The sequence below is a fragment of the Vitis vinifera genome, chromosome 15 (assembly GCF_030704535.1).
Source record: "Vitis vinifera cultivar Pinot Noir 40024 chromosome 15, ASM3070453v1".
Lineage (NCBI taxonomy): Eukaryota > Viridiplantae > Streptophyta > Magnoliopsida > Vitales > Vitaceae > Vitis > Vitis vinifera.
In genome coordinates, this window is record NC_081819.1 from 19,234,643 (window position 1) to 19,245,937 (window position 11,295).

General features: G+C 33.8%; 2 protein-coding genes across 3 annotated transcripts; both read right to left on the bottom strand.

Moving 5' to 3' along the window:
• Window positions 1-531: 531 nt before the first annotated feature.
• LOC100259154 (uncharacterized) lies at window positions 532-3,506 on the bottom strand. The gene is made up of 4 exons (XM_002270920.4): window positions 3,210-3,506; window positions 2,587-2,733; window positions 756-927; window positions 532-675 (listed from the first exon to the last, which is right to left on the bottom strand). Exons 1-3 carry the CDS (start codon window positions 3,453-3,455, stop codon window positions 784-786), a joined length of 537 nt encoding a protein of 178 aa, XP_002270956.1. The 5' UTR covers window positions 3,456-3,506; the 3' UTR covers window positions 532-675; window positions 756-783.
• Window positions 3,507-4,023: 517 nt separating this feature from the next.
• On the bottom strand, window positions 4,024-8,552 carry LOC104881864 (uncharacterized). 2 transcript variants are annotated; one of them, XR_009467791.1, is made up of 8 exons: window positions 7,878-8,552; window positions 7,245-7,299; window positions 6,998-7,055; window positions 6,678-6,772; window positions 6,482-6,585; window positions 6,122-6,250; window positions 4,597-5,972; window positions 4,024-4,305 (listed from the first exon to the last, which is right to left on the bottom strand). XR_009467791.1 is itself a non-coding variant. In XM_059743069.1 (7 exons), the coding sequence occupies exons 1-7, from the start codon at window positions 7,985-7,987 to the stop codon at window positions 4,724-4,726; spliced, it is 1,800 nt and encodes a 599-aa protein (XP_059599052.1). In that variant the 5' UTR covers window positions 7,988-8,546; the 3' UTR covers window positions 4,024-4,723. The 2 variants fall into 2 exon arrangements, 1 of the variants encoding a protein (XP_059599052.1); XM_059743069.1 differs by having other exon boundaries at window positions 4,024-5,972; window positions 7,878-8,546.
• Between the last annotated feature and the right edge of the window lie 2,743 nt (window positions 8,553-11,295).

Below are 11,295 nucleotides of genomic sequence, written 5' to 3' on the forward strand. Positions count from 1 at the left end.
GAGAGACAAATATGAGTTTAAAAAATGAATGATGAATATTTATGTGGAGATGAAGTTTTAATTTTATTTAATTTTTTATTTTAAAAATATATTACATCTTAATACTTTATATAATAAAAATTTGAAAAAAAATATAAAGAAAAAATAAAAATATATTTAAAATTAATAAATTATTTTTATATATTACTTCAAGTATATTTATCTTATTTCATCTTCCTTTATAGGGTTAAAAGATAAATTTCTAACTAAATTTAGTTTTATCCTTTCATTTTCATATTTTTCATAATAAAACTCAATATAAGAAGTCATTTTCCTTAATTTATTTTTCTTTCCTTCGAATTCATAATCTAGGATTTCGACGATTTGGGCCGAACAGGGTTAAAGTTTAACAACAAAATGACAGGCCCGGCCCAACATATATTATATGTATATGATAAGGGATCACATGACCTCTTGATAGGAACTCAAGCCCCAGGCTGCAAATGGGCCCAATGCCCAAAAATATGTTGAAATACAAACATAGATGCTGTTGAAAGCTCTGAAAAAAAATAAAAAATGAAAGTGGATCCATTTAGTCATTCTGTTTGGTAGATAGGAAAAAAAAAAAAAATCATCTACAAGTTCGAGTAAATTCTACTTATTAATCTGAGCTTTATCTCTTGTGTGGTTATTAATCTGCAAAAAGGAGAAAGAGAAGTGTAAGTAGAGTAGCAATTTAAATGAAGAAAAGACCAATAAAAGAACAAGGGCATTACCATTCCTGTTTACAACTAAGGGGAAATCTCATAATTTTGCCATAGGCATGTTATAGAAGGTGGCACGAGCAGTGTAAACCAACTGGCTGGTTTCCCTCATTTTGAACTCAACTGCAATTACTGTCACATTTCTTCCACTCCTCACTACAGATGCATCGACTGTCAATTCCGCCTATATGTGTGGAAACAAGCTCATCTCAACGATAAATTTTGAAAAAAGCAAAAAAGAAAATTGAAGAGAGAAAAGGGGTTTTGCAAATGCAATGAACTATATATGCCAAGCATGCAGAAAAGGCCATTTGAGAAACCAGACACCAGAAACCAAAGATCTGATAAGTTATGTGGTGGTTGTGACCAGAGCTTACTGCAGCTTCTACCTATAACCTAAACATGTATGGCTGACATTCCAATTTTACAAAGGGCTGTGTCTTTCCTGGTTAGAATCAACTAGCAACACATGCAATGTTCCACTGTAGTACTACCATGGTTGTGGTTGAACTCTTCGTCAAACATCATTAATATTATGTTTAGTTCCTAGAAAGTACTAAGGAAAAAAAATGTTCAGGAGAATAATTTTCTTATGATTGGTTTTACAACAGAAAATATGAAAGAAAAATCAGATATAACTAAAATTAGGTAAAATTTATGCACTTTCAAATTAAATAATCTTTGTATAAAAAATTTACGATAAGTGAAATGAGTTTAAAGTGACATAAAAATAGTTTGTTGACTTCAAATATATATATATATATATTTTTATATTTTTTCATTTTTTTCTTTCCTTCTAATTTTCTTCTCTATTTTCTCTCAATTTTTGAGAACCAAACATAGTTTAAAGCTTCACAGTACATAAGTGTGAAGCACTCTTAGTGAGCGGAACCACACGTTTACCACTTTTTCTGGAAGGAGTTTATGTATAAGGTATCAAACTGAAAATGAGGTTAGTTTACAGGTCACAAAACCAATAGCCAGATAAAATGGCAACCCTGAACTAAAATTTAACAAACCTAGAGTTATATAGTAAGCAGAGGCAAAAAAATCAAAGGGACTGCAACCAAAGCTTATTGCAGCCTCTGTCCATAGCTGAACATATATAGTCTTGAGTTTTCAATTTCACAAAGGGCTGCCTCTTTTTGAAGGAAATAAGTGTTATTTTCCAGGGTACAATCAGCAAGCAAAGCATGCTTCTGCTATTGTACTGCTACTATAGTGGCTGAACTCTTCATCCAACATGCTTCAAGCTTCATGGTGCATCAGTATGAATCACTCTTTGTGACTGACAATGCATTTTACCATTTTTTGTGGCAGAGGTTTTTCTACCTATAAGGCATCCAACTGAAAATGAAGCTAGGTTACCACCCACACTAAATGACAGACTTTTACTAAAATTTTTGCAGACCAAGGATTACATAGTAAACAGAGGGAAAAGATTCATCAATGCCATATTCTGAACTAGTCAGTACTGGAATTTGAGGATCCCATCCCAGACCCATTGTTTCTTTGCTTGCTTCAAATAAAAGTGAATTTAAATCTGATCAACACAAAATCCACACCCCCAATTCCATCCTTAATGCAAGATTTTCAAATTCCACATAATTGTAAAAAAACAACCAAATGCAGCCCAAGTTTTCAAACACCTCAAATGGATGCTCATCAATTCATTGAATCCCAGCATATAAACCATAATGCAGAGCAAAAGAACTAACAGGCATTATTTGGTAAGCATTTCAAAAGTCCTTCCATTGCTTTTAAGAACAGAAATTAATGCAATTTTTTGCTTTGAAAGGCAAGAAAGATGCTTCAAAATTTGGACATGAGAAACAAAACTCACATTTTTTGGTGCAGCTGAGAGATAAGACATGCCCAATTCACCTAGAAACAGTTCCTTATCCTCAGCAACTACTGTTCTAGCACACGCAATTGATACTAACTCTGCAATGGCAGCCACAGCCCCTCCATGGAGTCCACCGAAATAATTCTACAAACCCAAAAATGCAGGAACAAAACATTAAGGTTCTTGAAGAAATTGGAAGAAAAGAAAAGAAAAATATGATTTTATGACATTTTGGCCTACAATGACTGAAAACTCAACTCAAATAGCTGAAATATGCCAGAATGGAGGTTACAGTTTTCCCAAGTCCATGAAAAATTGAAAATTTAGAACTTAAGAGTCTTAGTGGGACAACAGAATGGGAGAAAACTTTTAGCCGAATAATCTATTTTAAATTTCTACCCTTACAGATTGAGAAAAAAAAAGGAAAATAAATTTGAAAATATATTTGTTTTTAATAAATTTGGAATCGAAAATTCCTTTTTTCCGTCTCGAGATCCAAATGGAAATCGAATCGGAGTCAAAAACAAAATTGAAAATTCATCCTCTTCCCAGAGCAACAAAACGCAGTAACACTAACATAAATTAAAGAAAAAAGGAGAAAGTTATGAGGGTTTTGTTACGATGACAGCAGGTTTGACGGAGACGAGGCAAGTGATGCGGCCACGTTCGACACTGTCGACCTCCAGAAGGCTGAGGATGAGGCGAGAGTAGAAGTCCTTTCGGAGGCAATCGGCAGCGACGGGGGAGGCCAACGCTTGTCTTTCGAAGAAGTCGATGGTCCGTGAACGATTTGGTTCAGGAACGTCACTCCAGACTGTGGCTGCCGTCAATGGTGGCGCGTAGTCTGTTGCTGTCGGCTTCCCCATTCTCCCACCTTAACGCGCTCCTTTTGTTTGTTCACCGTCTTTATCGCGATCTAATTACTGGCAAATTACGTGAATGCCGCTCCCCAACATCATGAGAGAAGATGGGGTAAGTGAATATAGCAGGGGTACGATTGTCTTTTAACATTACCATCTATTACATTTGGGTTTGTAAATTTTTTTTTTTAAAAGGAAAATGAATAAAAAGATTTTTTTATAAAGATTTTGGATATTGAAAACTTAATAATATTTTTCAAATTTTAAATCATTTAAACTTTATCTAATTTATGTTGTCAAAACGAAAAAATCGAAATTTTATTAACAAATTCTGTTTTTCAATTAAAATTCGTAATTGATAGTTCAAATATCGATTTTGAATTTTAATTCTGGAGAAAAAAAAAATCCAAAACATCCCCAATAAGAAAAATTAAGAAATTTTTATCTATTTTAATAAACCTGCAAAAAATAAATTGAAAAAGAGCTGGGCCTCTAGATCGGGCGTCCCTTCAAAATGGGCCAAATGGGCCTACTATTGCCAAAGCCCACATCTCATCACAACCTCAGGAGCTGATTTCTTTGAGAAAGGAGAAGAGAAAGTACTGAAATTCCAGTAAGAAACTGATTATAAGAGAGGAAAAAAAAAATAAAAAATCATGGTAACAAACATTTTCAGCTCATCACAAGCCCCCAATGATTTTGTATGAATCAATTTACATTCTGGTTCTATTCATCGCCCTTATTTTTGAGCCTTATTCTTGATGTTTCTGGGGTTGGCTGCATACCTTTTGTCCCACTTATCCACAGTATCTTGAATCAATATCTCTTGTACAGGTTAATGAAACTGATACTTAATCTGCAAAGAGAAGAAAACAGGAAAAGATCAATAGAATGGCAATTTGAACTAGCTGAATCCCGCATTCTAAAGACAAAAACAAACCCAATATGCATACCTCCTAATATTAATACATCAGATAAACAATGAAATTGCTCAAAACCTTGGTCTCAAACAAGGGTCTCAATCAAGCTTACAGTGGAACAAACTCTGTTTCAGTTATTACGGGTTTCTGAGAATTAAATTTCTCAAGAGTGGCTTTGGTCAGAAAAGGTTATAAATCAAAATAAAAGACAAGCAGAAATCACTCACCTAAGGTCAGAGAGTTGAAGTTTTCCTTTGGAATCATGAAGCAAGAGTTCTAGAGCAAACCTTCTAGTCAGGCTATTGAAGAACTAATTGAGTCATCCATCAGAAAATCAACCCATTGCTGAAGGCCTTAATCCTGCTCTTTATCAAATGCATATTCCAGACGTTTTTCTACAAGTTTCACTACAGAAGATGGGTCAAGCTTCTGGGACTTGGGGGGAGAGAGGAAAAGCTGCTTCACCTTTGGAAGAACCTTACTATCAGTCTTTTCTTCTGTACCAGTGCCATCATTGTTATTTGCATTATCAGTTTCTATGGGAGTTCGGTTTCGTTTCCTAATGATAGATGGAGTATTTTTGAAACTCCTGGCTGCACTCCTCAATATGGATTCTGGGCTGCTACAACTACCAGAAATTCCTTTCCCATTGCTAGCTGGCGTGTAAGAGGAAACTGGACTAGATGATTGCTGAATATAGCTATCTGATCTGGGAAATGTACCAGATTGCAAGAAAGTGTTCAGACCCTCCAGATTGAGTGGCTCATAGCACAAACCACCAAGATTTTTATCCTCTAAATTTAAACATTTTTCAGTATGCTCATTTGTTCCATTAACTTCATGTGTCTGTGTGGATGGAAAAAAATTTTTAGACTGGCCTCTAGATCCTGAATCAATAGCACCTGAGCTGTCAGTGGAAAGTAATTTGCTCATCCTTTTTGGGGGTTGAAGTGATCTCTTAGCAGAGACAGGAAGATCCATCTTGTGGGGAAGAACATTAGTTTTTCCATTACAACCAATCTCATCCAATGGAGAATTTGACGAGGGTGGAATACATCCAGAATGAGGTAGTGGAGGAGAATGTTCACCAGGTTTAGCCGAATGCCAGAGAGTCAATTGATCACGTAATGAAATACTGCATGATTCATTGAGCTTGTTAGCCTTGATATGTGGGTCTCGCGAAGGCTTATCATTAACTGCACTATCTTGGCATCGTCCACTCGCCAGATCACATTCAGGAACTTCTTTCTTATCAAATATGGTCTGAAATGGTGGCTTCATGGGACCAATGGCTTCCCTTTTTGGAAATCTACAGTTCACTTTCTTAAACGGTGGTAGATGACTCTCTTTTCCACTAGAATATCCAACAGCCAAATCCAGATGAGTATCCACACTACTCTGTGATTCCATTTGCTTGTCAAGAGAGAATGTTGTTCCAAGACTTTGTTTCACAACCTGAGTTGCCCCATTTTCTGTTTCTCTTTCCATTTTCAAACTATCTAAATTGTTGGTGGGAAATCCAGGAAGATGAAAAGCAGATGCATTTAAGTTGAGTCTCTTCTTCAGTGAGCAGTTCCAGTGATTTTTTATTGAGTTTTCAGTCCTGTTAATTCCCAAAAACAAAATAAACTCCTCATATCAGAAAGCAATAAATCATTCTGTCCAAAAAAACATATCTATGCTTTATACATTGGAACAAAACATCACATCTGATCATTTGATTTTAATGTAGAAACATTCTTCTCTGATTACCTTCCTGGTAGAATCTTTGCTATTTCAGCCCACTTATTCCCATATTTCTGGTGTGCCTGTATAAGAACCAATTCCTCTTCTTTGGTCCATGGAGCTTTGTTAATAGCTGGGTTTAGATGGTTATGCCACCTGAATAAATCAAGTTAGCCATTGCTTCAGTTTCTTTCTTTTTTTCTTTTGCTTATGAAAAAAGAAGCCAGTCCTTTTAGAGGAGGAAAATATGGATGAAAATGTTATTGATAGCTAAAAAAATGCTTGTGGGTAAAAAGAAAAAAAGTAGTACCGGAAATAGAAACGTGAGAAATAGCTCTGAATGATCAAACAAACTTTGGAATTGATTGCATAAATTGCTGTTACTACCTTTCTCGGCATTGCTTGCCTATACGGCCTGTTAGGCATTTTGCTACTTCAGCCCACTTCTTGTTACCTTGTTTCCCAACCAGCTCAATGATAAGATCATCTTCCTGGGAATGCCAATCAAAAAAAAATTCATAATCAAATATTCAAACAAAAACTATACCCTTTTCAGAAGACAACCAATAAATTTAATTTCCACCTCCTTTGTCCAAGGCCCTTTAACAAGGTTAGGGTCAAGGACCTTCTGCCAGCGATGCAGGCACTGAACGTCTGTCGTGCCAGTGACACATTCAGCTGCACAAGATGACATGTTCATCACAAATTGACAGTTCAAAGAAACAGAAAGAGTAAAATTGGCCAGCCAAAAAAATATTGTCAAGATCATTTTTGCAGAAAACATTAATTAACATCCCCAGCTACTCTGTATATTTTCGAATCACACAATTAATCAGATAGATTCTGCTACTGGGGAATCCTTATGAGTGGAAAGCAAAAGGAAAGCAATAATGTTCTACGCACCAATTTTTTTCCAGTTTTTTCCCTTGAACTTATTGACGGCATAGGCTAAAACTCGATCCTGTTAATGGAGAAAAGAATGCATATGAAGTCATTCATCTAATCTTCATTTCACAGTAGTTCAAATAACAAGTAAATGCAAAGAACCATTCAGCCCAACCACTTCCCACAGTAGTTCAAATAACTAGCCCAACCCCCAAAACTACACAACATAAAGCCATAAAGCCTACAAGAACCTTTAATTTCTAACCTTTTGCTCTGTCCAGAATCCCTTAGTAGATCGCCTGGCAGGCCCAGTCACCCTCCTATATATGCAATAATACCAAACAATATCATAAAATTCACTCCATTCCAGAACCATTAATGGAATAAACAAAGGAATTCTTACTGTATTAATAATGGTCTTCATGATCTACTCTCATGCTTTTCTAATTTTCTAATTAGAATACACCTTACCATAAATAGGTTCAGATGCAACCAGTTTCTTTAAATACATCTAATATAAAACAACAATAACAGTCTAAACCATAAAATTTGAAGTGCTAAACTATATGCTATGAAGCAATCAAATTTGTTACTCAATATTAAACTCTGCTTGGATGGCGAGAAATTGTTGGAAAATAGAAGTAATCAAAATTTGTAAACTTCACTCAACTAAGCTTGATACTCTTTGGCCTAGTTGTGCTTTTCATTTTCATTTTTTTAATCTTGGAAACACAACCAAGGACACTTCCTTCCTTTGACTCTGCTTAGTGAGCAACCAAAGAGAATAAGATCATAAAACATGAAATTCTAAATTTATTCACTTTTATTTTCCTACTTTTCCAGCATCCAAACAGAGAGTGAAGCAAAAGAAAAAAAAAACCCTAGAACAGAGACTAACTTGGGATCAGCAGAACTGCGATCACTATCAGAGACGGTAGTGCTTGAAAAACCTAAAGCCTGCTTCTCATCCGCCTTCTCATCGGCGTTACACTCGTCTGCCTCTACCATAATTTCTCCCTCCAATCAGCAGATTAAAAAAAAAAAAAATCCAAAAACAACAACTAAAACGGCCCTTTTCAATCTTCAAGCTAACGTTAAACAGCCCTCGAAACCAAAAAAAAAAAACCCTAAATCCTAATCTTCATACAAACCCCAATCCAGAAATTCAAACTCTAGGAGATTGAACTTCAACGGTCAAAAACACAAAACAACCATAAACAAAACAACCAAACGAAAATCAAGCCTAAACGCAATTGATGGAGTTTCGAAGATCGCTTTCACTGCATTTACAAAAATCTGTAACGGCCAAAAGAAAAAGCTGAGAAAGGAAACAAAAGAAAAGGAAAGAAGAAAGTCGGATATCGAAGGATCTAGTTTTCAAAGAGGAGACAAAAAGGAGAGTCTTGAGAGCAAGATTTGAAGCATCCATGGATATGCAGATTAGGTTTTGCAATGAGGGAGATCCTCTAGAGAGATATAAAGATTCTAGAGAGAGTGTGTTCGCGGGAAAGAGAGAAGAGAGCAATAGAAAGTGAGAGTCTAAACGGCAACATATTTGGTGTTTCAAACTTTCGTTTCCTTATAAACTTCCTTCCCACACCCTTCGCTATAAGGAAAACACCGACTTTTAGCGGTATCCGGGCGAGTTTTACCCGTTACACGTGTAAATTGCCTATTCGAGAAATACCGTTATTTATTTTTATTTTTCTTTATAAAATCAAACGAAAATACCAATCATATGATTCTCTTGGATTTTCTAAAATTATTCTTGAAGTGAAAAATCTTGTTAGATAAGTACTCAAAATAATTTCAAAATTTAAGATGAGTTTAGATAGAATATCGCCCACAAATTGTAAGTTGTAATAAAAAAAATAAAAAATAGAATAAAAGAGAAATGAATAAGAAATTTTTATCAAAATAAAAATTTCAAACTATGTGATATTTGCATCTACTTAATCATTATATAGACTTTAAAACATTAATTTTATTAATATATTTATTTAAAAATTTTCGAGTATAATACCCTCATTATTCTCTTTTATATCTATCCTTTTCTTTCAATTCTTTTTTCATTCTCGACAATAAACCTTAAAATTAAATCCTTTCTTCCAAACTTATTTAAGAAAGAAAAGAAGTATTTAAGATAGATTTAAAACTAATTCCAATAATTTTTTTTAATTGGAATACTAATATTATTTTTGTACTAGATGAATATATTTTAAGGCATATGATTTATATTAATTATGATAAAAAAATTGTTATAAAGATAGTTAAAAAATAATTTGGAAGTGTTTTAGAAATGAGAAATTTAAAAAGGTAGAGATATTTGATGGGTACAAATATAAAGCGGGAAAAGTTTGAAAAAAAAAAAAAAAGATGATAAAAAAAAAGAAAAAGGAAAAATTATAAAAGTTTTATTTTGTTTGAAGGAAAGAAAATTAAATTGTTGAAAAGATGTCTTAACATTTTTCCCCTTTATCTCTAACCATTTTTCTTTTTAACATTTTTCCAAATTTTCATAGGATTTTTCTTACCTTTTTTTTCTATAGTATTTAGATATAAGATGATGATTTTACTTAACAAAAAAAATTTTAGACACTTTTTTACAAACTTCGAGGTTATTTTTCACAATATGCAATTGTTTTATTTATTTATAGTTAAAATAACCCTTATTTTTATCATGAAATTCGTATGAATCTATAATATTGAAAAAAAAATAAAAAAATGAGAACCTTCACATACTTTTTTTTAGAAGTTACTTGGATTTATGTTGTAAATAAAAAAATTAAACATAGTCGAAGAATTTTGTTTGTGGGATTAGCAGGTTTGCTTTTGTCTTCCACATATTTAAATATTTTTGAAATTAAATATATGCTAGTTATGAATTTGATTAGAGAAATCAACATCTAATTTTATTTGATTAGAACTCTCATCTATTGTCATGGTGGTATTCATATCATCCAAAGTTGAAACTAAGACGATCTATTTATAGTGTGTTTGATAGTGTTTCTACTCAAAGTGTCTTTAGTAAAAATTGTTGGAATTGTGCCAATTGGATGTAGGCCCATCTAGCTTCATTAGAGTTAGATGGATTGTTTCCCTACACAAAAGGATGTCCGAATAAGTGGTTCGGGCATGCCCTTTCGAAACTTAAGTTAGAATCTAGCGAGAGTAAATCCAACTTTTTGAATGATTATCTGCGCATACATTTTTCATGCTTTTGGAGGGATTTTTATAGAATGTATGGCACCATCGTCACAACGTTAATTGTGCATTCATGTCTTTCCTACGCTGATCAATGCCGTCATGGCGGATACTATGCCTTAATAAGATAATCAACACAATTTTCTCAACGCGGATTGGACAATCATACCAAATAAGAGTTGTTGATTGGTGTCATTTGTTGTCTGTCGTGCAAGAATCTCAGACCATATTGTTGACTGTGCATGTATATTTGTCAATGTCATTGATCGTGCGTAACGATTGAGGGACATTGATTTTTAGGTGTAAATGTTGTTTTGATTGTCGCTTAAGCATGGGTGGTGGTTAATCATCCGCTCAATACCTAGAATTTTCGGTTGACTTGGTTTGTCCATCTGGAAGTCCCCAGTTGGCTTGGTCTGTCTATTTCGTTTGACATTGGGGAAAAAGGAAATCTGTTTTTCCTCTTACGCTAGACGAAACTTGTCTTAGCCCAGACAGATCATTCGTTTTAATTTGGACGATCAAAGGGCCTTGAGCTTATGAAGGACACGTGGAGGGAAGCTTCCCACAAAAATGTTTTCTCTAGAGGTATTTTTAGGAGAATCACTTATCAAGTGTTCCTCCAAAAAACACTATAATAGATTTTCCAACATAACAACTTATTTTTCAAAATTTTAAAAGTTTATTTTATTTTATTTTAAATTTTATCAAATACTTGGTTTTTTTTAAACACACTTTTTAGACTAAAATGCTTTCTAAAATTACCATACAAACTCTTAGTTAAAATATTAAATATTTATTTGTTATATTATTAGCTTAACGTATATTTTTCACATTATTAGACACTGTAGCTTTTTTCTAAGATTGAGATACCAGTATAGTTGACATGAGCTATGATGATAGTTACTTTATAGATGGACTTCTTAAATTAATGTTGAAGTTGATATCTTTGAGAATAGGTTTGTTAGATTATTACTACTTCTTTATCACTTGACTTTATACTGGTCAATCTCACTGCTCTTAAGAGGCTAGTGTGTCTGATGTCACACTACAAAAAATGGAAGGATTCATGATTCCATATTGGAGCTTGTGAACAATAAAACAATCCATAT

Bases quoted from the DNA above. Each gene is read 5' to 3' on its own strand.
- LOC104881864 (XM_059743069.1), bottom strand. From the start codon at position 7,987: ATGGTAGAGGCAGACGAGTGTAACGCCGATGAGAAGGCGGATGAGAAG. The intron at 6,586-6,677 runs GTGGAAATTAAA...TGGCATTCCCAG, and splicing joins AAGGGCCTTGGACAAAGGAG to GAAGATGATCTTATCATTGA. The intron at 5,973-6,121 runs GTAATCAGAGAA...GGGAATTAACAG, and splicing joins GCAAAGATTCTACCAGGAAG to GACTGAAAACTCAATAAAAA.
- LOC100259154 (XM_002270920.4), bottom strand. From the start codon at position 3,455: ATGGGGAAGCCGACAGCAACAGACTACGCGCCACCATTGACGGCAGCC. The intron at 2,734-3,209 runs GTAACAAAACCC...TTGGGTTTGTAG, and splicing joins CCGTCAAACCTGCTGTCATC to AATTATTTCGGTGGACTCCA. The intron at 928-2,586 runs GTGAGTTTTGTT...CCACACATATAG, and splicing joins TCTCAGCTGCACCAAAAAAT to GCGGAATTGACAGTCGATGC.